At 42.4% G+C, this 26,352-nt stretch overlaps 3 protein-coding genes, 1 long non-coding RNA gene and 1 pseudogene across 21 annotated transcripts in view; 2 read left to right on the top strand and 3 right to left on the bottom strand.

The window, feature by feature from the left end:
* LOC146275325 (guanine nucleotide-binding protein G(olf) subunit alpha-like) overlaps positions 1–13,358 on the top strand; it is a 35,218-nt gene extending 21,860 nt beyond the window's left edge. For both annotated transcript variants that reach the window (XM_084702461.1, XM_084702463.1), the window contains exons 6-12: positions 6,056–6,110; positions 9,592–9,665; positions 10,041–10,099; positions 10,237–10,357; positions 10,484–10,614; positions 10,855–10,922; positions 11,038–13,358. In XM_084702461.1, coding sequence (XP_084558587.1) covers positions 6,056–6,110; positions 9,592–9,665; positions 10,041–10,099; positions 10,237–10,357; positions 10,484–10,614; positions 10,855–10,922; positions 11,038–11,184 — 655 coding nt within the window. In that variant the 3' untranslated portion in view covers positions 11,185–13,358. The remainder of the gene's footprint in view (positions 1–6,055; positions 6,111–9,591; positions 9,666–10,040; positions 10,100–10,236; positions 10,358–10,483; positions 10,615–10,854; positions 10,923–11,037) is intronic.
* LOC146275326 (uncharacterized) lies at positions 8,314–9,496 on the bottom strand (annotated as a pseudogene).
* Positions 13,359–13,450: 92 nt separating the features above from the next.
* Positions 13,451–26,352, bottom strand: part of mppe1 (metallophosphoesterase 1) — a 79,090-nt gene continuing 66,188 nt past the window's right edge. For all 15 annotated transcript variants that reach the window (XM_084702447.1, XM_084702450.1, XM_084702457.1 and 12 more), the window contains 3 exons: positions 14,301–14,423; positions 14,024–14,164; positions 13,451–13,667 (listed from right to left, as the gene is read on the bottom strand). In XM_084702447.1, coding sequence (XP_084558573.1) covers positions 13,479–13,667; positions 14,024–14,164; positions 14,301–14,423 — 453 coding nt within the window. In that variant the 3' untranslated portion in view covers positions 13,451–13,478. The remainder of the gene's footprint in view (positions 13,668–14,023; positions 14,165–14,300; positions 14,424–26,352) is intronic.
* Positions 14,442–18,191, top strand: LOC146275324 (uncharacterized). 3 transcript variants are annotated; one of them, XM_084702470.1, is made up of 10 exons: positions 14,442–15,031; positions 15,233–15,282; positions 15,390–15,926; positions 16,174–16,425; positions 16,522–16,847; positions 16,945–17,029; positions 17,115–17,249; positions 17,355–17,512; positions 17,651–17,713; positions 17,857–18,191. In XM_084702470.1, exons 6-10 carry the CDS (start codon positions 16,969–16,971, stop codon positions 17,857–17,859), a joined length of 420 nt encoding a protein of 139 aa, XP_084558596.1. In that variant the 5' UTR covers positions 14,442–15,031; positions 15,233–15,282; positions 15,390–15,926; positions 16,174–16,425; positions 16,522–16,847; positions 16,945–16,968; the 3' UTR covers positions 17,860–18,191. The 3 variants fall into 3 exon arrangements, 2 of the variants coding, with proteins under 2 accessions (XP_084558596.1, XP_084558595.1); XM_084702469.1 differs by having other exon boundaries at positions 17,648–17,713; XR_014766238.1 differs by lacking the exon at positions 15,390–15,926 and having other exon boundaries at positions 17,115–18,191.
* Positions 21,666–24,589, bottom strand: LOC146275323 (uncharacterized). Its single transcript, XR_014766239.1, has 2 exons — positions 23,390–24,589; positions 21,666–22,357 (listed from the first exon to the last, which is right to left on the bottom strand). It is a non-coding gene; the product is annotated as an uncharacterized LOC146275323 (long non-coding RNA).

Raw genomic sequence — 26,352 nt, 5'->3', positions numbered from 1 at the left:
AGGTAGCTAGCTAGCTAGCTAGGATGGTGACAATCTAAAGTACAGTACAGTAACGTAGTCTAGCAGTATGGAGCAAGTGAGCTAACGTTATTGTTCAAGGGATGTGTGTGCATGTTGCTGAAAGTATTTCACAGTCACTGTACTGATAACTTGCTTGTAAAACAGATGATCCTGATGTAATGCATACTCTCAGGTTGTGCCTTGGGATACTCAGGAGTAGGTTGCCCATTCACAAAATGTTGCAAAGATTGACATTTAAAAAATTCGTAATGGCTTTTTGTAAGGCCCAGTTTTTAATTAGTATGAATATTACTGTGTGTGGGAGAGGGAGGGGGGGTTCAGAAAGGAAAGGGGATGGAGAAGGGGGAACAAAACATTTTTCAGTTTCAAGTAATGATACTGAAGGGTTGTTACTTTCGGTGCTGCTTTAGTATTTCCTATTGTGTATGCCTATGCTCATTCTAGTCGGAATAAACTTCACTATTCTCAAAATTTCGACCCTTTGCTTTTTTTATTAACAGCATTTACTTGAACTTTTACTTTCAATACTTAAGTACATTTAATATCAGAAAATTACCTTTGATACTTAAGTACAGAAAAGTTCAGATACTTCAAGACTTTTACTCAAGTAGTTTTCAAAAAGGTTACTTTTACTTGAGTAATTTTCCTGTAAGATATTTTTACTTTTAGTCAAGTATGGCTTTTGGGTACTTTATACACCATATACTAGTGGTTCTCAACCTTTTTTCAGTGATGTACTCCTTGTGAAATATTTTTTCAGCCAAGTACCCCCCCTAAGCAGCGCAGCGCATTTTTGAGAAATATGCCATTGAATAGCCAAGAGCTATTCAAATTTGACCAGAAAACATTTAGCAAATTAATGTTAACATCATGAAAAACTATATCCAGAGGAGATAACAGTGCCACCTAGAGCAGGGGTTCTCAAACATTTCAGCCCACAACCCCTAAAATAATGGTGTCAGTGACTCGCAACCCCCGCATCCACGGAGGTGGTTTACGTATATATGGGAATAAAAATAGGCCCTGGACTTTGATCCAGACCCCGCCCACCAGAACCGGCCCCGTACGCCACCACAGCTGCCCTGCCCTGCTAATGCATGCACATTCTGAGTTAGATGTGATGCTAGTTCGGAAGATCAATAGTTAATGCGAGCATGCGTAGCGCGCAATCCAATTTTTTTTTGCCTTTATTTGAGTGCAACATATTTTTGGAGCTTTGTGTAAAATAAACAAAGCAGTTTTTCAATTGGTAAAACTTTGTGCGTAGCAACCCATCTTCTGACTTCAAGTTTCAATGACTTTCCGTTACGTTAAATGACCGGACTACTTGCGGAATGATAAGAAAGATGTGAATTAGAAGAACAAAACCCATTGCCAATGACAGCGGTCATAAACTTTTCGCAGCGATGAATATCAAGAAATTACAGACCTGCGAACGTAAACATTTAACCTACATATGGCCCATACAAATCAACAGAACTTTTTTTGAACATTCTGAAGAGCCGTATAATAACTATTTTTGAAAGATTTTTGAATGGATGCTCATCTTTAAAAATCTCACGTACCCCCTGGACTGCCTTCACGTACCCCCAGGGGTACGCGTACCCCCGGTTGAGAACCACTGCCATATACTATATGCTCTACCTGCACTATATTCTATACACGCTACCTGTACTAAACACTCAACCTCAGTGACGTGCGGTGAGGTTTGTGGCTGGGGAGGCACTGGTTCTTTCAAAGTCAGATTTACAAAGATATGAATTCAACAGAGCAGCATCAATTCACCATTCAACTGGTTGCTTGACTTGACTAATGTGGTTATGATTCATATCCCATATCAGCATTCTTTACACACACGTTTGGCCAAAGGAAAGCGTTACATTTATAGAGGCTCAGAGCGCATTTGCTCCGCATCCTCCGTGTTCTTAATTTGCCTTCACAATTCCACAATTCATACTCATTCAATAGAAATGAAAGTATACACAGTCCATAACTAAAAAAAATTCTTATCTGGATTTATACAATTTTGTTAACTTCTTTCCCGTCGTTTGAAACAAATCTTTTAGCTCCGGGCATCGATCTTCCATGATTTATCACTTCCAGTTTTGATTTAAAGGTGACATGACATGCTGTTTTTGGATGCTTTTATACAGGCCTTAGTGGTCCCCTAATACTGTATCTGAAGTCTCTTTCCCGAAATTCAGCCATGGTGCAGAATTATAGCCACCACAAGTAGTCCCACAATCACCTTTCCTCAGAATGCGCTGTTTCTGTGTCTGTAGCTTTAAATACTAATGAGGGGGAGAGGGGCGGCAACATGCGCTAATGTTTACAACGGATGTATCGCAATGGCTCGTAGCCCCCGTTGCTGTAAGATGCCTTGAATTTTATGGAGGACCAAACCTGCCATATTAAAAAATTAATGAATGAATAAATAAATGTCCACATCCATGCATTTAGACATAAATAAATGAATACATGTACTAATTAATGCACAATTGTCAATCAATATTACCTTATAATTTACATGTATTTATGTATTTATTTGTGTATTCATTTATTTATTCATTTATTTATTCATTCATGTATTCATTCATGTGTTCATTCATTTATTCATTCATTTATTCATTCATTTATTCATTCATTCATTCCTGTATTTCTTCTTCTCAATATGTTAATGAGATGTGTCAATCAAAATAGGTAGGCGGTATTTGACACACCATTGGCTAATCGTTTTCCACGCTTTATATTCGATTATGTAGCCTTACATCCATCCTTGCTGTCATGGACAACATAGCCTACATGGACAGGCTGGCCGACCTTGTTGAAAACAAAGATTTAATTCACCATATATGATATTTGGATAAACAAACATGTTATAAAGATTTTACTACGTTAACACCCAACTTCACTACGCTGACCGGCCAACCATGTGTTTATCCCGATAAAAACGTAAACATTTTAAAATAAAAAATCCTGATTGTTGATTGTCAAACCAACATATTTGTCCTGTGTGTAAGAGCGAGATAGACAATCTGGCATATAGCCCCCAATCAAGCAGAAGAGAAATTTGTGAAGATTGACGACACAAAGTTAATCATCGAAGATGAAAAGTAGCTTAGTCCTAAATGGAGTTGTATGCCCCATAGCACATATTTTACAAAGACTACGGCAACAAAAGCCAAACGTTGCCACGTTATGTTGGGAATGGGATGCCGTTGCGACGGTTATTGTTGGAGCAACAAGTTGCCTAAATAGCCTGTAGCCTATGCCATGTTTATGTACATGTCAGCTTTACATGTAGAAAAGAAAATCTCAGAGAAGGTGAAAGGCTTGGTGACCGGCGTGGAGAAATGCGCGTCTAGTGTGAACAGCATGGCGCCATTCGTAGTATATTGTGGCGCTCCAGGGCGCTTCGCAGCCAGTGTGTCCCAGGCGTTAGCTAGATTGAATCTATGGCTCTGGATTGATTGCAATGTCTGAACATCAGTTTCCACGCCTACTGGCCTCCTCTCATTATCATATTGGGAACAATGAATGAATGAATGAATGAATGAATGAATGAATGAATGAATAAATAAATGAATACATAAATGAATAAATAAATGAATATATAAATGAATGAATGAATAAATAAATCTATAAATCAATACATAAATCAATACAAAATAAATACATACATAAATGTCAAATATATGTAACTATTGATTGACAATTGTGCATTAATTAATATATATATTCGTTTATTTCTGTCTAAATGCATGGATGTGGACATGTATTTATTCATTCATTCATTTGGAAATATGGCAGGTTTGGTCCTCCATAGAATTTAGCCATTGTCTTCTGATCACCCTGGTTTGCAGAGGTGCACACTCATTCATTTCAATGTGGAGAAAGGCGGATATCGCGAGCCATTACACCAACAGCAGAACAGTTATCCAAATAACAAAGAAGTGTACAACACTGGCGTTACAGCATTTGTATTCACACACACTTGATGCCATCTTGATGCCATCTTGATGCCATCTTGATGCCAGGGAGTCAGATGGCTGAGCGGTGAGGGAGTCGGGCTAATAATCAGAAGGTTGTTGGATCGATTCCCTGCCGTGCCATATGATGTTGTGTCCTTGGGCAAGGCACTTCACCCTACTTGCCTCGGGGGGAATGTCCCTGTACTTACTGTAAGTCGCTCTGGATAAGAGCGTCTGCTAAATGACTAAATGTAAATGTAATCTACCTTTACATTAGCGACAGTAACTCAGCTGGCTCGTAGCCCCGTTGCTGTAAAATGCTTTGAATTTGCCCATTCTCATCTGATCACCCTGGTTTGCAGAGGTGCACACTCATAATAATTTCAATGACGGGAAAGGCGGATATCGCGTACGCCATTACACCAACAGCATAACGGTTATCCAAATAACAAAGAAGTGTACAACACTGGCGTTACAGTTTGTACGTTAGCAACAGTAACTCAGCTGTTAGCTTCAGAGCTAATGTTACAGCCACATTCTAAGGGTAGGTAACAATATACAGTAAAGCAACACAATTATATAGCGTTAGTTAACTTACTTGTCCAAGTTTTGTAGCTTGACCAAGGAGATTTAGAAATGATCCAGAATTAAATTTCAGCAAGGCCAGCTTTGTGTTGGCTCAAGTTGAGGAAACAGTAGTGGCTGAAATGTTTGGCGCAGACATGCAAAACTTTGGGAAGTTGTGTGGGCGCATTTCCAGCGAAAATAAAATTTAGATATTGGTTGTGCAGAGGCTGGGATGAAGGAATTAAAAAAGATTTGAGCTTGCATTTGTACATCCAAGCACTGAGCAACTGTTGTGCTTCGTTTGTTTGCTCGCCATGATGTCTCTCCAGGAAAAACCGATATCGCACTTGCCCTTGCACGGTGGTACTGTAGCTCAGTTTCTAATGGGCGGGCCAGATGATATGGGCGGGCAAAGCAGAGAGGGGAGGTAACCTTTCTCGTATCTACGTCACTTGGAGGAGATTTTCGAACAGAGCGTTTGAGCCTTCATTTTGTCAAAGGCGGAGAAGAACACGCAGGGCTTTGTTTAGACCTATCGAAAATTCTAGCCACTGGGGGACCAAAGGCAGGCTAGGGGAACTCATATTAATGTTAAATAACCTCTTAAAATGAAGTTTTCATGTCATGTCACCTTTAAAGTCCAGTTTTGAGAAATGTTAAACTCATATATATGCAAGATTATAAAAATCAAAGATTATATGTATATATATATATATATATATATATAACGTTATAATCAGTCAGGGCAAAAACAATTAACGATAGGGTACACTTTTTCTATTTGACTTTTTTAGCTAGCAACAACCATACAATGGCATTTGTCTGTAATACATGAAGAAGAACAATAGCAGAACAAGCCCGTGTGCTCACACACGCCCCCTTCAGTGAGGCAGAGCTACTGGCTGCCTCCCCTCCTGCGTTTTCACTGCGGCGTTATGTACGATCAGCAAGACTAATATGTTATACAAATACGTAAAATACATGACCAAGACTATAAATGTGAGGACATATAATAAAAATGTGTACAAACATTACATTGGTGACATACAGAGAGATGAAATTGCACGTGCTCAAGTTGAGCAAAAGAATTTGCAGCTCAGCCCAGTTTGTGTGGGATTGCGCAATCCGAGAGGCACAGCTAGTCGCTGCCTCCTTCCGCTTCTTTCCCTGTATTTGAACAGGAAAATACACAAATTCTGCGATATTGGCTATAAAAATCTTTGTAATCACACAATAATTATATTTCTATCACAGATCAGGGGACAAATATTATTATTTTATATTATTCGTTTTTTACATTTCATGATGACGACGCAGGGGAGGCGCTACGGGAGGCACTGCCTCCCTTCCCTCCCCTGACCACACGTCAATGCTCAACTTGTACAATATACTATACACTCTACCTGTACTATATACTGTGTCTGCACTGCACTGTTCTTCAGTCTTCAACCCCTAAGTCTCAGTTCATTCCTGTTTTTGTGTGATTTGTTTTTCAGCTTTCTGGAGAGAATTGACTCTGTGGGACACAATGACTACACACCTACAGATCAGGTATGACATCACCTTATCAGAAATCAGAATCAGAAATCAGAATGGGATTTATTCGCCATGAAAGTTTGCACAGACAAGGAATTTGCTTTGGCAGGAAGGTGCATACAGTAAACATATAGGAATCTTGAGTTTAAATATGTGGTCTAACTATACTAAGGATACATAAACTAGCAATACTAAGTGGAATATAATTAAAATAAAATATACAATAAAGTAAAATATAAGTTGCCAATTTACAATATAGAATACAATATAAAATACAAATAATTACAGGAATTGAGTGTAGTACAAAATGTAAATAGTTTTTTAAGGACATTCAGTCAGTGTGAGCTTTGGCCTTGTTGAGGAGGCCAACAGCGAAAGGAAGAAACTGTTTGTATGGCGTGAGGTTTTGGTCCTGATGGACCGCAGCCTTCTGCCAGAGGGGAGTGACTGAAACAGGGAATGTCCAGGGTGGGAGGAGTCAGCCACAATCTTCTTCGCCCGTCTCACAGTCCTCGAGGTGTGCAGGTCCTCGAGGGAAGGCAGATTGCAGCCAATCACCTTCTCTGCAGTGCGGATGATACGCTGCAGCCTGCTCTTGTCCTTGGCAGTGGCAGCAGCGTACCAGGTGGTGATGGAGGAGGTGAGGATGGACTCAATGATGGCTGTGTAGAAGTGCACCATCATTGTCTTTGGCAGGTTGAATTTCTTCAGCTTCCGCAGGAAGTACATCCTCTGTTGTGCTTTCTTGGTGAGGGAGCTAATGTTCAGTTCCCACTTGAGGTCCTGGGAGAAGATAGTGCCCAGGAAGTGGAAGGACTCCACAGTGTTGACTGGGGAGTCACACAGTGTGATGGGGGTGAGTGGGGCTGTGTTCTTCCTGAAGTCCACAACCATCTCCACTGTCTTGAGAGCATTGAGCTCTAGGTTGTTCTGGTTGCACCAGGTCACCAGGTTGTCTGCTTCCCACCTATAATCAGACTTGTCTCCACCAGAGATGAGCCCAATGAGGGTGGTGTCGTCCGCAAACTTCAGGAGTTTCACGGACGGATGACTGCAGGTACAGCTGTTGGTGTACAGGGAGAAGAGTAGAGGAGAAAGGACGCAGCCCTGGGGAGATCCAGTGCTGATGGACCGGGAATCGGAGACTTGTGTTCCCAGCTTAATGCACTGCTTCCTGTCAGACAGGAAGTCTGTGATCCACCTGCAGGTGGAATCAGGCACGTTCAGCTAGGAGAGCTTGTCCTGAAGTAGAGCGGGGATGATGGTATTAAAGGCAGAGCTGAAGTCCACAAACAGGATCCTGGCGTAGGATGCTGGGGAGTCCAGGTGCTGTAGGGTGAAGTGGAGGGCCATATTAACTGCATCGTCCACAGACCTGTTGGCTCTGTAGGCAAACTGCAGGGGGTCCAGTAGAGGGTCTGTGATGGCTTTGAGGTGTGCCAGCACCAGGCGCTCAAAAGACTTCATTACCACTGAGGTCAGGGCGACGGGTCTGTAGTCATTATGTCCAGTTGGCCTGGGCTTTTTGGGCACAGGGATGATGGTGGAGGACTTGAGACAGGCTGGCACATGGCATGTCTCCAGGGAGGTGTTGAAGATGTAGGTAAACACTGGAGACAGCTGGTCAGCACAGTTCTTGAGGGTGGCTGGAGAGACAGAGTCCGGCCCAGCTGCTTTGCGGGGGTTCTGTCTCTTGAACAGATTGTTCACTTCTCTCTCCTGAATGTAGAGGGTCATCACTGTAGAGGGGGGGAGGGGGGAGGCCTCACGGGTGGAAAGGAGTTGTACAGGACTGTCTAATTGTCTTTCAAAACGACAGTAGAACTCGTTCAGGTCGTTGGCCAGACGAGAGTCGTTAGTGGAGTGGGGGGCTCTGGGCTTGAAGTTGGTGATCTGCCTGAGCCCACTCCAGACAGAAGCAGAGTCGTTAGCATAGAACTGGCGCTTCAGCCTCTCTGAGTACAGTTGTTTAGCCTCTCTCACCGCCTTGCTAAACCTGTTCTTCGACTCCTTGAAACTGTCCCTGTCCCCACTCCTAAACGAGGCCTCTTTGTCCAGCCTCAGCCTTCTGAGTTTAGCTGTAAACCAGGGTTTGTCGTTGTTGTAGCTCACCCTAGTGCGTGTTGGTATACAGCAGTCTTCACAGAAGCTGATGTATGATGTCACAGCCTCTGTGAGCTCATCCAGACTATTGGAGGCAGTCATGAACATATCCCAGTCAGTAGAGTCCAAGCACGACCGCAATTCCTCCATAGCCTCACTGGTCCACTGTTTCAATGTCCTCACAGCAGGCTTGCAGCGCTTAAGCTTCTGCTTGTATGCAGGAATCAGGTGAACCATGGCGTGGTCTGAGTGACCCAGTGCTGCTCAGGGAACCGCATGGTATGCTTTACTGATTGTAGAGTAGCAGTGATCCAAAGTGTTCCCTTCTCTGGTAGGGCATTTGATGAGTCGTTTGTATTTGGGGAGTTCTTGAGTGACATTACCTTTGTTAAAGTCACCTAGCACAATAACCAAGGAATCCGGATTTGCACAATGTCTGGTTAGCGAGCACACGTTGAGCCTCGTTGGCGCTAGCCAGAGGGGGCATGTAGACGCCGACCAGTATGAATGAAGCAAACTCACGTGGCGAGTAAAAAGGTTTACAGTTACAGCCGAATCACTGTCACATCTTCACACCAGCCACTGTTAATGTAAAAACAAATACCACCACCCTTCGTTTTGCCAGAGAGCACAGGGTCACGAGCCGTTCTCAGCAGTTTGAAACTTGCTAACTGTAGCGCAGAGTCTGGGATCAGTTCACTCAGCCATGTCTCCGTAAAGCACAAAACGGAAGATGAATGAAAGTCTCTGTTTTTCCACACCAGTAGCTGAAGTTCATCCAGTTTGTTGCTCAGTGAACGCACGTTGGACAGAAATATCCCCGGTAACGCTGTACGTGCCCCACGCCGACGGAGTCGCACCAGTGCACCGGCTCGTTTGCCTCTTCTACGGCGCTTCGCTGCTAGGACAAAGCCGAGGGCGGCTTTGATTATAATTCCCACTAATTCTACCGCTGGAAGTAGAAAAGTGGGAAATAAATCCACAGGAGTTGTAGTCCTGATGTTTAAAAGTTCTTCTCTTGTTAGAGAACCGCGGAAATCTTGGCAGAACACTGAATTATAAGACAAAACAAGACAAAACAGAGCGCACCTAGCTACCTGCCTTCGTCGGCTGCCTTCGTCGGCTGCCTTCGTCGGCTGCCTTCGTCGGCTGCCTTCGTCGGCTGCCTTCGTCGGCTGCCTTCGTCGGCTGCCTTCGTCGGCTGCCTTCGTCGGCTGCCTTCGTCGGCGCCATGTTAAGACTACAGACCCCACACCAGTTATACAGACCCCACACCAGTTGTAGCCAAGCATAGCCATGCTGGCTTCTTTGTGAGAAACTGAATCCATAAATAGAACAGTATATTTGTTTCGATGTAATTTGACATTTAACTTCTGACCTGCTGTAACCTTAGGACCTTCTGCGGTGTCGAGTCCTAACCTCAGGGATCTTTGAGACCAGATTCCAGGTGGACAAAGTCAACTTCCAGTAAGTTTTCATCTCCACAGGGAGAGAGGCAGGGGAGCTTATATGTTCCTGGCACTGAGGATACAAAAAATGACTTCTGATCCTTGATCTTGTGCTGTACTTTCTATATGCACAATTCGTACATCACTTTGGAAACAAGCATCTGTTAAATGTATCAAATGTAAATGTCCCCTCTCCACCCCCACCATTATTATAGTAACAGTACTCCCCCTGGTGCTCAGACAGGGTAAAGATAAATCTCAGGTTTAACACGAGTGATAGACTGATATGTTATAATACTAACCAAGCTGTCTCTCCTTCTCTCTGTCTATTTGTCTTTCACTTATCTATCTGTCTGCCTCCTGTTTGTCTGTCTCCTGTGTGTCTTTCTCCCAGCATGTTTGATGTCGGCGGTCAGAGGGACGAGAGAAGGAAATGGATCCAATGCTTTAATGGTGAGATCTTAGATGGTATGATGATAAAGTTGATGATGAGGATGGTGAAACCAATATAGGGATTATAAAGCAGCCCCATGTGTGTGTGTGTGTGTGTGTGTGTGTGTGTGTGCGCGTGTGCGTGTGCGTGCTCTTAGATGTGACAGCCATTATCTTTGTGGCTGCGAGCAGCAGTTATAACATGGTGATCAGGGAAGACAACAGCACCAACCGCCTTCGAGAGTCTCTGGACCTTTTTAAGAGCATCTGGAACAACAGGTCAGTCTCCAAACAGTACAAATCTATACAAACAGTACACATCTATACATCCACTCAATGTCTAGGCTGTATACTTCTCTTCAACATCTTCTCCTTCCTTTTCTCCAACCTCATCTTCTCCTCCAGATTTCTACGGACCATCTCAATAATCCTGTTCCTCAACAAGCAGGACATGCTGGCCGACAAAATTCTGGCTGGCAAATCTAAACTAGAGGACTATTTTCCTGAGTACACCAGCTACAATCTACCAGCAGATGGTAAGCTACATTAGCACACCAGCTACCAGGGCTGCGACCTGTCAGTTTTGATAGCTGCATTCTCTACCACTTTGATGAGGACTTAGAGGGCGGTTTATGTCCACATTCAGTCAGTCAGACAAACTGCAGTAGTGAGTTACCTCTCGTCTGTTGGTGAGGAGTTGTCACATGCCGCACACTGGCCATGAGTGGATTTCAGGGTCCTGTGTCTTGGTTATAGTTCTGATCTCTTGTCCCTAGCTGTTCCTGATGCAGGAGAGGACCCCAAAGTGACCCGAGCCAAGTTCTTCATCAGAGATGAGTTCCTGGTATGACTTCCTGCAACTTACATTCAGCTACAGCCACGGTATCACTTTACACAGGACAATCTTTTGATTCTAAACTGAGTGTATCTGCCTGCCTTTGTGTGTTTCTCTCCTACAGAGGATTAGCACAGCCAGTGGTGATGGGAAGCATTACTGCTACCCCCACTTCACCTGCGCTGTGGACACAGAGAACATCCGCCGGGTCTTCAATGATTGTCGGGACATTATCCAGAGAATGCACCTCCGCCAATATGAACTTTTGTGATCGGTGCAGCCTGAATGGAGCCCAGCCAATCCCTGCACTCCAACCTGTACTCACAGCCCCTAGAAGAAGCAGACTAAGAGAGACCATGCTGACATTGTTGATGTTGATTTATTTATGGCTGTGATGTTTCCCCAGTGCCTCTCTGTTCTTCTACTTCATCTGCTCTCTCCTTCCTCCTCCTTCTCCTCCTGCTTGCTGCTGTTCCTCTGGTGGCTCAGCACCAGCATGCTCAGTTGGTGTGTGCGAGTTGTGATTGTGTGGGTATGAGGCATGATTGTGGGTGTGCGTGTTCTGTGTGTGTGTATGTGTATGTGTGACAGTTCTCTGGATAAGCATGTGTTGGTTCAAGGGGACTCCAGCACTACAATGCTTGAATGTCTCTCTCTCACTCCTCTCAACTATCCTGTTTCTTCTCCTCTTTCCCTCTCTTTTCATCCTTTGTGTGTCTGTGTGTGAGGGAGAGTGTGTGTGTGTGTGTGACAGAGAGAGAGAGAGAGCGAGAGAGCGAGAGAGAGAGAGGTTAGGCAAGCTGTAATACACTTGATGTAGCTCCTTCATTTTTTTGGTTTGGTTTGGTGATGGTTAACTGGTGGTGACTAGTTGGGGCTAGTGGGTTGTACAGTTAGGGCTATTGACTCGTAGGACTAAATAGAAAACATAACTTAGGTAGGACAACATATACATTCATCATTTGGGGATGGTCAAGATAGTGACAGGTTTGTTTGAAGTAGTTAGTAATGTCTCAGTTAAGTTAGTAACAAATTGGTTGTGTTGTTCTAGCTCTAGAACTTCCAGAATTGTTCAGGCTGTCTGGGTGTTGATGTTAGAAACTGTTGGGGGAGTGGGCGTTGGATGATGGATGCACCCAGAGGATGATGGGAGGGTGTCATGAGCAGCTATGGTTTTACAGCATGCTGGGAAATCAAGTTCTAGCAGTAGAACCTCTGCAAGTTTATATTGTGATCAGATCTGATGCTCTGGGCTGTAGATTTATATACAAATACACACACACACACATATATATATATACACACACAGTATATATATATATATATATATATATATAAATAATATATTTTTGTTTTTGTTTATCTTGCAAACTGGTCGAGATTGATTATCCTGTACAAACTACAAATTGTAATGTAATTTTTTTGTAATTTTTTTTCTATTTAGTTTTCCTTTTTCTTTTCTTTTTTGGGAGAAAAAATAGTTGTAGATTATCTTTGTGCCTTGATAATGGCTGTACCTGTACATTGGGCTGGAGTGTATGTATGTGCTGACTGACTTGCTTAGTTGCTGAATGACAAACTGTCAGACGTCTGCAGAATGAAGCAGAGCAGGCTTGAAGGCGTGGCTCTCTGGAGGTGTGTCTCTTTATAGAGGGATGTGGCTCTCTTTAGGAGCATGGCTCTCAGGTTCTCAACATCATGGATCTGTATAATATGCAAACAAACTGTTATGTTTAGAGAGCTACTAGCCTCCTGTATCTGTCTGAAGGCTAGTTAACCCAGCGTTCTCTGAGGGCAGGGTTAACTATGTCTAGTAAATCCACCATTTTGGATTAATCAAAAATGTTATTCCAGACACTCAGCTTTAAACCTTAAAGTGTCCAGTTGTCAGCCAGCGATGTTTTACAAGCGTAGGAGTATCTTTTTAGACTTAAGGTGTTTTTTAGATGTATACACGTGTGTATGTGTGCTTCAAAGCATGCATGTAATGTTAACATATACACACATACTCACGCATTGTATATGTACATTGTACATATGCATTTTATATTAATATACATGTACATATTCATTTATAAAAATCTACATATATTCTATAAATCTATATGTACAATTATACATAGTGATGTGTGTGCCTATGCGTATACAAATTAATGAATGTTTAAGTGTGTGTGTGTTTGCAGACACATGCAGGCAGATTAGAGTGTTTGTTTCAGTGTGTGAGAGTGTGCGTGTGTGTGTGTGTTTGCAGACACTGACATGGCTCCACAGAGGGAGCAGGACCCCTGTGCACTACTGCATTGTGGGATTGTGAGCACTGTTAGGTAGCCTGTTCTCGACTGCAGCTTTTCATGTGACAAACAGGAGAGATCAACTTTTGTGTCAGGCCTTTAAGGAATACAAAAAACTATTTTTATTTTAATAAAGAGGCACACCAGAAAAAAAGTCTGTGTTCATACTTAAATTGGGGGAAGACATCTTGTTTGGCCTGCTTCTTTTTCTCTCTTTAAAACATATACACATACACAACTTCAATACATTAACTATGACCAGTTCTCCTTGGCATCACAGGGCCTTAAATTTGGCCAGTAGAGTGGTGGTGTTGGAGATGTGCACGGGACCCAGCAACGGCAAGTGGATCAGCAGCAGCAGCAGAGTCACCAGCAGGGCAGTGCCACAGTAGATCCCCAGCACACTGCTCTCCTCAGGCAGGAAGCACTTAGTCAGCTGGAATGCACTGGGGGAGAAACTTCCCTGGAGGAAACAGAGAGAAGGAAAAGAGAGGTTAAAACAATCGCAAATTCTTGCAAAAGTTGTGACCACGTACGTGCATTCTGGAAGAGAGGAAGTCAGGAGGAGAGAGAAGTCATGAAGAGAGAGGGAGACATCTGGAAGAAAGGGAGAAGTCAAGAAGCGAAAGAAGTCAAGGAGAGAGAGGGAAAAGTCTGGAAGAGAGAAAGAAATCTGGAAAAGAGAGAAAAAAGGAAGAGAGCGAGGGAGAAGTCAGGAAGAGAGAGAAGTCTGGAACATCTCTTTGCAGAGTGAGACGACGATGAAGATAGGGTTGTTTCTATGGTTACCATAATAAAGACAGTTGTTTCTATAGTTACCAGGATGAAGCTGGGGTTGTTTCGGTTTCTCCAGCTAAAGGAAGGAACGCTGATCTCAGGATAACTGTTGTCATGGACAACCTTGCAGGCACTGTGGGTGTGGCCACTGAGAATTAGGCGGGGCCGGAACCACCAGAGTAGCTGTTGATTGGTAAGGAAATTAATCATTGTGCTCCTCAATGGATAAGATATTTATTAATGAAGATGTTTTCCATAAGGACACATTGTATGGGACTAGGGCCAGTATAGAACTGTGTGTGTGTGTGTCTAAGATCACTTTATTAGAAGCTTCCTGGGACAGCACGTCGTAGCGCTCCTGGAACAGCAGATGGCGCTCTTCCGGTGACGCTGCATCTGTCCCTTTGCACCCAGCATCGCTGACACGATACAGGGGGTAGTGCTGTGAAGTGACCAGAGTTGGGTAACGTTACTTTTTAAAGTAGCTAATTACTGTCAGTGTGCGTTTTTGATTTTGCGCTACCTTGATGCCCGAGTCACCCGTTGCCACTCGCAAAACGTCTACAGCTTTTCATTTGGCTACTGTCCTAGTCACCTTGTCTCAGGCAGACTTACTGAGGGCTTTACGATGTTCAGTGAGGGTGGTTTGGAGCATTCTACTTGAACTCCCCTCGCCGACCAACGCATGCTTCCCGTTGAGGTGGTATAGGTTACTTCAGTCATTTAAAAGACGCTCTTATCCAGAGCGATAACGTCTTCCCGCAGACAGGGCTGCCAACTCTCACGGTTTCGCCGTGTGACACACGCATTTCAACCATTTCTCACGCTCTCACGCCACACAACCAATTTCTCACGGCAAAACAAATCTGATTTTGGGCCAAGACGCGTTTGTTCCTTTTCAAACTCCACGACGATAGATGGCGCTAAGTAGCGCATCTTGACCCTATTCGCTGCATAGACATCCTATTTACCCCAAAGAGTCCCGAAGTTAGCAACAGAAGAAGATTGAGACACAACCGCCGGAGAAACTCTGGAGGGGCAGAGATTAAGGTATGTTTTTAACAGTTAATGACATGTGGCACACGAAATTATTCGTTGTGTTTGTGCGTGTGATTTTGTGTGGTGTAAACTCAGCTGTCATAACATGCAGCAGAAGAGCACCTTGTTAACCTCTTGGTATACTGCATACTCAAAACAACATAGTATTGTTTATTAAGGCTGCTCACATAGCATTTATCTTTTTATTTACAGGCCAAAGAAAAGGACCCTCTCAATAATTTTCCAAACAGCACTTTGAACAGGTAAGATGTATTCCAAAGAACTGAACATAAAGACAGGAAAGTGGTTCAATAAAATTAGGCATGTTTTTGTAAATGAGAGTAATTAAAAAACATTTTAATTCTTTAAGGTAGCAAAGATGTCTCGTAAAAGACCGTTGCCAGGCCCAGGACAAAAGCAAAATGTATTATATTATTTAAAGAACCAGCCAAGTCAGAAAAGACAGACAAACACTGTCAGAACAGCCAGAACAGTCACATGCAGAAGAGCAACAGACAGGACAAATTGAACAACCAACAGTGCAGATGGAAGAAGACACAGAGGGACAGACAGAAGAGACTCCCCCAAGCCAACAGCAGGGCAGGAAGAGGCATGCTTTGGCTGGAGCAGCAACATATAGAACCCTTTTTCAAAATGAGTGGACCTCTACATGGCCATTTATTACAAGAGGGAGCCTCAACACGCACTACTGGTGTGCAGTCTGCCGTATTGAAAACTCATGTTGCCACCAGGGTGTGACAGATGTAGTGCGCCACATAAAAACCAAAGGTCACCAAGAAAAGCAACAAGCTCTTCAGTCCACAGCCACAATATCCCAATATGTAATGCCCGTTCCCTCTGTTGGAGGGATGTCTGCACAAGAGGTTGATGAGTACTACTTGAGAAGGTATGATGTGTGTAATAGTCCTGCCAAGGTTCAGTCAAGAGTTTTGTGTTCTCATTGAATACGGTAAATTCATGGTTGATAGTTTTGACTAATTTGTGGTTTGTATTTCAGTGTATTTCAGTCCAATTTCCTCATTTGAGATCTTAGTTGCTGAATGTGTTTTTTACCTGTGCCATATTATCACAGGTGTCGATTTGAAAGAAACTATGGTCATTTGGGAAGACTAATAATTTGTAATTTCTTACAGACAAGAAGGGCTGAGGTCAAAATGACAGCTGGGCTGGTAGTCCATAACGTTCCTCTAGCCTTTGCGGACCACCTGGGGCCTCTCCTAAAAGACTGTTTTGGAGATTCGAAGACGGTGCAGGACTACAGGTGTGCCAGGACTAAGTCATCCTGCATTATTAACGAAGCTAAGCGCCTTATTTCACACAAGAGCTTGTGAAGGAGCTCAAAAACGGCCCATACACCCTTGTTGCAGATGGGTCAAATGACACAGGTATTTCCCAAACTCTTTATCTCTTCTGCAAAACATTTGCTTTGTGTAAACATCGAACAACATGTACATTTGTACAATTCTAACTCGTCATTGTAGGAGCGCAAAAGATGAACCAGCTTACTGTCCGGGTCTTCATGGGAGGCAAAGTTGTCCACCAATTTTTGAGCATGTGTACAACAAGTGGGAAGACGTGGAACAGCAAGCGAGATCTTCGCCAAGATTAACTCCACCCTAGAGGAGCATGGTATCCCTTGGGAGAACTGCGTTGGTCTCTCAGTTGACAAAATGCAGCTGTGAACATCGGACCACGCCATTCCATCGCCTCTAGGGTGCTCCAGAAACACCCCAACACCTATATTCATGGTTGTCCTTGTCATGTGGCACATAACACTGCCAAAGCTGCAGGAGGGGGCTTCCTTAAAGTGAGTTAAGGCCTGATTTATCTCTGCATGTAACTTTATATTGGTATCCTAATTACATGCATTGACTGAATGTTATGATTTGATTAATGCATTGCAGGTGTCTGGTTTTGATTTGGAGGACATGGTAGTGGACATCGGTTACTGGTTCAAAGGTAGCACAAATCGGAAAGGATACCTGACAGGTATGCATGTTTGATACTATTAAGTGTAATATCGAAATGCAGAGCTTAAGGAAAGATATGATATGGAATTAAATGTTTGAAACAGAGTTTTGTGAGCTGCATGAAGCCGAGAACATGGAGGTCCTCTTGCACAGCTCAGTTCGTTGGCTAAGCCTTGAACGCTGTGTGACCAGAATCCTGAGGCTTTACGAACCGCTTGCGAGCTACTTCAAATCTGCTAGTATGGTCATCAATTTTCAATTTCAATATGCAGCAACTACATGGATTATTAGTCACATACTTATTGACAACCTCTTGTTTTGTGTTATTTATTAATTGATTCAAGATGAAAATCAGGCCAGATTCAAGAGGCTTGTGCAGGAATTTACTGACCCCATGACAGAAGTGTACCTGCTGTTCTACCAAGCCACCGTACCAACCTTCACTGACTTTAACTTGCTTTTCCATAGACAGCAGTCAGCCATATTTTTGTTACATGATGAGGTGGGTTTGGATCTTGCTGTTTTTCCCTTCTGTGTTTCTAGCTGATATCTGCAGGGATCTTATACTATTTCTGTAAATGTCTGTCATAAATGGTGAAATTCGTACGCAAGCTGTGTTCAAAATTTATGGTTCCAGCAGCTCTGCAAAGCCATGAGGAGCCTAGTGCAATTGCCTATGAAGAGAAGGCAAACCATTTGCCAGGTTAGTGTTTGACTATTATTATGATCATACACTGTGATATGTTATAGATACAATTTGATATTCAGTCATGTACTTAGCCTTTTGCCTAGCCTTTTGCCACTTCATGAGTAGAATCCTAAGGTTTGTGGTAGTCCTTCCAACAGTGAGCTTCTGGTTGGATTTCTTGCCCTATGTGTCAAGCTGATATTGCTGCATCAGTATGTTAAACCATTTATGTTAACCTGATGGCCGACCTGGAGCCCTGCTTCAGATGGGAGCCCCCCTCAGCGGTCATCAAGGCCTCCAAGAAGGCCACAGGCCAGTACAATCTTGCCCACAAATGGTAAAAAGAACCAGCTTTTGATTTCCTTCTAATACCTCATCTTGTATTATTTTATTTATGTGTTGATCCATTGTTTTGCTTAAAAAGGCTACTGTTCAAGCACTCTAAGCACTGTATCTGTTGCACTTTTTAGTTTGATAATGAAAAATATTTCTCTCTAACAAATCTTGTGTCTTTTTTTGCTGAACATAATTCATTAAGTGCTCTTAAGAATACAATTATTAACAATATAGGTTAGAAGAGACAGGGTGGGGGTTGGTGGGAAGCTCGTGAAAGATCGGGGGGGGGGCAGGGGGGTGGAGGGGGAGGGATTGTGGTTGGCCCCTCCAAAATCTCACTACAAGTTTTTTTGAGAAGTTGGCAGCCCTGCCGCAGAGTGTGCATATCACTTTGGTTTTATTGGATGTTGCATCTTAGTTTTTTTGGAACACGGTTTTATTGGATGTTGCATCTTAGTTTTTTTGGAACTTCTCATCCAGAAGTTGCAGATTGGGTGGAATTGTGGGTATATTACGTTAAATGCGTTAAACAAAAATAACAAATTAATCCTGTAATTTAATCATAACGCGTTATTTTTCACAGCCCTACTAATTATAGTTACTAGTTACATGTCTTGTAAACAGGGCTCTCAAGTGTCACGCATTGAGAGTAACAGTCACTAATTTCGGTCTTTAGTCACGCCCTCCCGCCACACATTGTATTTCTCAGGAAGAAAAAAAATATTTATAAATATAGCTGCAAGCAGCGATGCGGGTTCCTTCGCAAAAAGGCAAAATATTATAAAAATGTACATTGTAGAAGGTCAAGAGTTGGACAACAAGAGAGCAAAACTACTTCATGTTGGGCCAACTACAATAGTCTGAATGGGGATTTGAACTCATGAGCATAAGGTTACAAGGCAGACTCTATCCTCTCTGCTACACACCAACTGTTGAGAATGTAGGAGTAAAAAGGGCAGATAATTAGCTTTGGTCAGCTTTGAGACAAAGGTTAAGAAGCGGTTCACATTTCAAATTGGAATTGCATGAAATTGCGCATAGTATTTCATAATGATGTCATCTTGTTTAACTAAACAGATATTCAAATTTAAGAAAGGCTAAAATACTGCAGCTGGATTCAAACCTGCAACCTTATCAGGGCTCCAGACTAACTTTTTTTACTAGGAGCACTGTAGCCCCTGACTGAAAATAGAAAGAGCGCAAGCAGAACATTTAGGGGCACACCTTATATTGACCTGCAATGCATTTATTAATGTAACTAGAGAGGGCACAATTCAGTGCTCAAGTACCCCTAAATTTAATCTCAGCACCCCTAAAAATAATAATATATTTTTTAAATATATTGTTTATTATCATTTGATGCTGGTAGTTCCTGAAGAAAGGGACATCCTTAGTTTTTTCATTCAATATTTTGCATAATAATACATAAATGTATTAATTGTTATCCAGTCAAAATAAGGATTTATATTAGCAAGGGGGTATACATTTAGCACTTTTGCAAGGCACTGTATTCATGTCACATTCTCATTTGGGGCTGAGCACCCCTAAAGGTCTGATCCTAGAATCGCCCCTGGGACAATTTCTGGGGAAATTGTGGGGTGTGCCACAACACGATACTTGGTGAGTTAAACAGCGCAACAGCTCAAACAAAGGCAGGGATACAGTAGCAACGCCAGTGCTAAATAAGTATTTCGCTGCTAGGCTCCATGACGCCGCGTAAGAAAGGCTCGTAAAACTGCTCACCAAAAGAACAAAGAGGAACCCACTTGTCTGGCATTTTAAGACATGTTCGTAGGAACCTAGAGAAAAATAGCCTAAACTTTCCAAGACCTTTAGCTAGGTTTATAGGTACCTAGCGAAAAATAGCCTCAACTTTCCTAGACTTTTAGCTACGGTACTAATGCAGACGTAACGCTGATATCGCTGTTTTACTTGAACGTTGTATCTATGCGTTGTTGTTAACATGTGCTGACATAGTGCACACCCAATGAATTCAAAATTTGTAGGTCGCACATGCGCGAGTGCTTGTAAAAAATACTCGCACTGTCTCAAACACTGGTCGCAGTCTGGAGCCCTGCTTATACTTTGCAGGTCACTGTCCCAGTCCATTGAGCTATTCTTAGTGTTGAATGTTGTCATGTTCAGTTACTGTATAAAAAAGTACGCTGTTTCGTCTATGGTAAGAGTTGTTAGATTCAGCCAAAGTTTAAACTACTCAAATTCAATCATATTTTGACATGCCAACGTGAAACTGTTGATGGTACTTCAGAGTGATGTCAACTTGAACCCAATAAGGTTTGAAAACCATCAGTAAAAATGATATTTGATTTATTGACACAAATATATTGAGGCAATGTGGACATTTACATAAATACACCCATTTCAGACATTTTGTATTACATTTCTCATTCCATTTCACCCTATATAAAAATACACCTGCTCGCACACTATCCCAATCCATGCCATTTACCTCCCTCCCAGCGCAAGTCACGCCAAAGCAGAAATGCTGTAGCGGACGCATGAGGTTTAAATGACGACCAAAAATTGCCTCTCACAGTCAAAACACATTGCTCACAACACTGTTTCCAGAATTTCTCAAAGATGGCTTGAAGACCATTTTCCAGAACCACAGTCAACTTACGACCATTGATGTACAATGGCCAACTCTCACTTCCCATTAAACCACACAACATGCACTCTCAGAGTGACCAACAACATTATTTTAACTAACAAACAACAATATTAAAAAACATCTAACTGAACGAATGCAACAACTGAAATCCCTTGCATAGCTGTTGTAACCAAACTATTTTCCACAAGTTTTGGTGTTTTTTGACATGCCACACTGCATGCTGGGTACCCATGAGCGCTGACGCTGATGATCTAGCTGTGCTCCGACTGCGTGATATGATGAGATGCTAGTGACGCGCTAAGGTCTCGGAGTCTCCTGAAATGGAATGCGTCTTTCTGCCTTGAAGCTGCGTGTGCATCATCATCAAGACCCCGTGTATATGGCAAGATAACATCCAAGCTAACAATTTCTCAAAATCTGACTGCAGCTTTGTATACCATATGTACTGTGTTATGGTTGTTTGAGTTAAACAACTTGCTTAATGAATTAAATGGCTGTTAAATGTCAAATCCACCTATAAATGTATAAAAGAGAGCGTTCCAATCAAATCTGAATTATTTTTTAACCTAAAGGTTTAAAAGACAACCTTTGCCTAAACTGACATGCACCAACACAGAGAGCTGAGTGTTAACATCCATTTACATCCACATTTAGTCTCTATTTTTTACCTTACACTTAAGGCATAACTATGTTTACCTTAATGTCTGCACCTCTCTGTCACCAACTGTCTCTGGAGTGGGGGGTGGGGGCTTCACAAGGTGTCTACAGGTGTAAACAAGTTAAATTTAAGACTTTTTAAGACCTTATAATAACACTTCCAATTGAAATTAAAGACCAAATGTACGATGGAAATACAAATCAAAAGTGGAAATATACAGTAATCTTCCCAAACACTGATGTCTGTTCAATATGAACAGTATAGTAAAATGACAACAATCGGTTGAGTTTAAGAACATTGACCAAATGTGTGTAATGTGAAAGGATAACACAAAAATGTAATTGCTGTCCTGAATTATATTTTTTATTAGACAATGGTGGAGCAGAAACTAGCAATTCCATGAATCCCATGGAAACAAAGGCAAAGTGTGAGATGTACTGATGTGGAGCACAAATCATCCAAGAAGCAGTACTTCTCTTGAGTGGTTTTTATTCAGGTGACTAATCATTGGATTCAAGTCAAAAGTCTATAACTTGAACTGGTTTCATTACTTAAGACACTAAAAGTCAGCAGCTTGGCATGCTGTGACATGGAAAGGATTAAACATTTAGACTTTCATCAAAGTAAAAAATGCTGGTTTGTCCTTTTTCATCAATGTCCTCAAAAAAGCAGTTTGCAGAGCTACTGTGTCTGTGGGGTGACTGTCTATCTCTGGAGGGGCAAGCAGGGCCTGCAGGCAGGGGCAAGCAGGGCCTGCAGGCAGGGGCAAGCAGGGCCTGCAGGCAGGGGCAAGCAGGGCCTGCAGGCAGGGGCAAGCAGGGCCTGCAGGCAGGGGCAAGCAGGGCCTGCAGGCAGGGGCAAGCAGGGCCTGCAGGTAGTCAGTCAGGGCAGGCCAGCTGGATGAAGCTGTCCTGGGGTCAGGGCTGAAGAGAAGCTGTCCAGCTAGAGGGGGGTAGTCCAGCAAGGGATCTGTTTTTCTCTCATTATCCTCTGTTGAACTCTGTTGAGCAGGCCTCTGCATGACCCTCCAGACCTGTAAAAGTGAAGAAATGATCCATGTCAGTTGTAAAAAATGAAGCTTTTCACATCTACACTTGACATACAGTTTTGACTGTGAAATGCAGTGGCATCACTTGAACTTGAATCCAAATGTGTTGAACTGATGGAGACCCGGCCATGCAGTCACTCCAAACATTTGGCTCGATTCCAGGCTCTGGCAAGAGTATTTAGCTCTAAACTGGTCAATATACATATCTGACCAAAGACCAGCTCGACCTTTGCCTGTAAACAGTGATTCTGACTGTCAGAGACCTTTAAATAGGCTGACCGAGTGAAACTAGCCTGGCTAACGTAGGTCGCTTTCTCGTTTTGTTTTGAAAGATCCTATATACTGGCTATCTTCAGTAGACTCATGTCTACAAAAAGCAGCCCCCCCTGACGTTTTAGGACTAGAATTTAGTGAATTACGATATCGTTTACACACTGCCAGTGAGTGAGCGAGCCGAGTCTGTCACTGAACAAAGTCAAAACAATGTACCCAGGGGACGCAGCCTCACTCTACTTGCAAGTTTTCCACAAATCACAAAAATAATCGGAGCATCTGGCTACAAGCAAAATTCCTACATCTCCTAAAGGCTTCCCTCCTCGAGGTTTGGTAACAAACACATTTTTGGCGTCGACCGAACTGTAAAATGGTGAACTTATGAACATGACGCGACCAAAACATGGCCGCCGCCTAAGCCTATGCGGCTTCCCTGGCGCATAGGCTTATTACAAAGACTTTCACGAGCCAAATCAAAATTCAGAGCCGACAGGTCTGTGGGGAATCGCTTGTTCTCCTACAAGCTGCCCTCCTCTACCTTTCTGATGAATTTGCCGAGATGCTATGATTCACTAATTACACAGAGGGAAAAACTAGCTACTTTTCGAGTTCGGTTTTCTGTCACTTCAAACTCACAATTTAAAGGTCTCAAAGTGCTCAAACCTTCACCATAATCCAAGAGTAGTGTACTTTCACGAACCCAATCATTGATTCTAGCTTTAAATGTGTAAAAATAGGACTTACCGAATGTGGCTGCCTCCAACAGGTCTTTCAGGTGATTCGAGTTGAAAACAACAATGGCCGCCAAAAAGTAATTTATATTCGTAACGGCGAGCTGCGATTGGAAGCAAAATGAAGGTGAGGGTGGGATTTGGGCAGCACACCATTTCCAGAAAGAATGTGTGTGCGTCTCGCCAAGCTCGCGCGTCAGTAGGTTGACCACCTGTTCCTCTTAGCGCTGTATAGCACAGCATTTTCAATATGCGACGTGCGGAACAAGGGGTGAAAATACTGTACCACACAACGCAAAGCGGGACAGGTGGTCACCCTAGTGTCAAGGGGCAGGATGAGTCTGTGAGAATTTGGAGCGCACGCACTGTGGAGCAATTCAATTGAATTCAATCATATATTGACATACCAAGGTGAAATTGTTTTTGGTACTAGAGATTGATGTCGTCTTGAACCCTATTTGGTTTGAAATAGAATCAGTCAAAATTATATTAGATTTATTGACACAAAGATATTGAGGCAATGTGGACATTTACATAAATACACCCCTTTCAGCCATTTTGTATTGCATTTCTTATTCAATTTGACCATTCACAAAAACATGTATTCTACACATCTGGAACAAATTTCAAGTCGATTGGATCTATGGTTCATGAGAAGAAGGGTTTTGAAGGTTGTACCAAATCTGAACAGTACAAGAAAGTTCATAAGTCTGACAATATGGGTCCTTGAGACTTTTTTGTTCCCCATGAGAAATAAGGCATGTATACCAATTTTCAGGCATTTTGGAGTAATGGGGCGCTGGGGAAATCACGTAGACTTTGGGCGTGTTTTATAGCGCCACCTATGGGCGCACATGGGCCACTAGCAGTGTGGGAGTAGTGAGGGACCTGTTGTATCATTGGGCCAAATTGTAAAAAATCGGGTCCAGGACTTTTTGAGCTGTTGGGCCATTTAGCGGAGAAATACAATAATAATGGGAATACTAACAAAAACAATAGGTTTCCTCCTACCGGAGGAACCCTAATAATAAGAATAAGAATACTAACAAAAACAATCCTACCGGAGGAACCCTAATAAATTTAATATGCTGCAGCACCCAACCAAAACTCCTCTGGCCGCCCCACTTGCACTATGGAACCGGTGTTGTATCACCCGATGCATGACTCTCTGGATTGGCACCCCCTCGCAGGAGCGCACGCGATTCAAAGAGTGAAGAATTTTGTCTTGATATCGCATCCAAAAGAAAGGGAGACAGAAGTCTCACATTATACCGTCTTTGTTGTTGAATTCAAGAGAAGGATGTCTGTTATCTGTGTAAATATCAGATGCTATTTTCAACACAAAATCCTTAAAATTTGTCATTCAAACGGTATAGTAACGAACGCGAACCAACATTCTTGCTCCACGACATCGCATTCTGAGGAAATATACCCCAGTATGATCATGATTATTGCTACACAAAATGTATTTTGTGTAGCAGGTTCAAAGTATTTCACATGGCATGGCTCTTCATACTAATGATGATTTTAATGCAGTTAGCGTGTGCGTATAGGGTGGGTTACTCAGACAGGTCGAAAACAGCAGCCTTCTGATCCAGAATAGGCTATCAGCTGTTCTGAAAAGGGACGAAAGGTTCACATGCCTAGCCTACAAAAGAAAAGTACTAAAAACAGTGTATCAACCATGTATCAACATCAAAAGAACCATCAAATCCTTTTTTAAGATGGGAAATATTATTCTTATTGTTTAAATCAATTAAATACATGAAAAAATAAAACATAATAATCCCTCACCTAGCATAGACTATTCTGTTTTCAGACCTGTCCACCCTAAACATACACATTCAATTTATGCTATTAAATTTACATAATGCTGGCGTAGAACAATAGAAACGTATGCGGGGGAGAGCATTTCATGGCAGGTTTTCCATTAGATGTAAGTGCAATGCACCCCCTGCTAACACTGACTAGGAAAGTGTCACATGCCTGTGACATATTATAAACATGTATACTGTAGAAGATCGAGACTTGGACAACGAGAGCAAAACTACTTCATGTTTGGCCAACAACAGTAGGCTGAACAGTGGTTTGAACTCATGAACATAAGGTTACAAGTCATTGTCTCTAGCCTCTCTGCTACACACCAACCACTGAGATTTTATGATTAGTAAGGGCTGATTATTTACTTTCCATAAGATAATGAAACTCTTCTTGAGTTGGTCTCTTTCCAGACTCTCAGTCAATGCACAACTAACAATAGTCATGCGGGCAACTGGGCTAGGGCAGAGCTCATATTCAACTCCTTGCGAGAATAGCCTGTGACAGGACAGCAGCTGACTCTCTGGTCACATTAAACTACACAACATGCACAGGGTGACCATCGAGATTATATTAACTAACCAACAATAACAATACAAACATCTAACTGAACAAACACAACAACTGAAATCCCTGGCACAGCGTTTGTAACCAAACTATTTTCCAAAAGTCTTGTGTTTTTTGACATGTCGCACTGCATGCTGGGTACCCAAGGGTGCTGACTCTCATCATCTAGCTGTGCTCTGACTGTGTGATATGAGTATTAGTTTCTGGTCAGCTTTGGTACAAAGGTTAAGAAACGGTTAGATAGATAGATAGATAGATAGATAGATAGATAGATAGATAGAGTACTTTATTCATCCCCGAAGGGAAATTAAGTTGTCATAGCAGCTGGTATATTTGAATACTATAAAATACAATACAATTGTAATAGAAAATTACTATTCTTTAAGATGTCTATAATATTCTTTGGCCTAGAACAATTATTGCTGAGGTTTTAACTTCTGTAAAAATGGCATAACCTTTTAGCCTAAGACAGTATTGCTTAAGTTTCCGTTTGCTGACAAACGTCTAACAATTTGACTGTTTGACCCTGGTTGTTTTGCCCATACTCCAGGGGTGTTTTTGCTGACAAGTTCTGCTTCTGTCGTCTCAAGC

Source organism: Hypomesus nipponensis, chromosome 8, assembly GCF_054491055.1.
Source record: "Hypomesus nipponensis isolate SF chromosome 8, ASM5449105v1, whole genome shotgun sequence".
NCBI lineage: Eukaryota > Metazoa > Chordata > Actinopteri > Osmeriformes > Osmeridae > Hypomesus > Hypomesus nipponensis.
This window is presented reverse-complemented; position numbering and strand designations above follow the sequence as displayed.

Bases quoted from the DNA above. Each gene is read 5' to 3' on its own strand.
- LOC146275324 (XM_084702469.1), top strand. From the start codon at position 16,969: ATGGTAGTGGACATCGGTTACTGGTTCAAAGGTAGCACAAATCGGAAA. The intron at 17,030-17,114 runs GTATGCATGTTT...TGTTTGAAACAG, and splicing joins TCGGAAAGGATACCTGACAG to AGTTTTGTGAGCTGCATGAA. The intron at 17,513-17,647 runs GTGGGTTTGGAT...TTATGGTTCCAG, and splicing joins TATTTTTGTTACATGATGAG to CAGCTCTGCAAAGCCATGAG.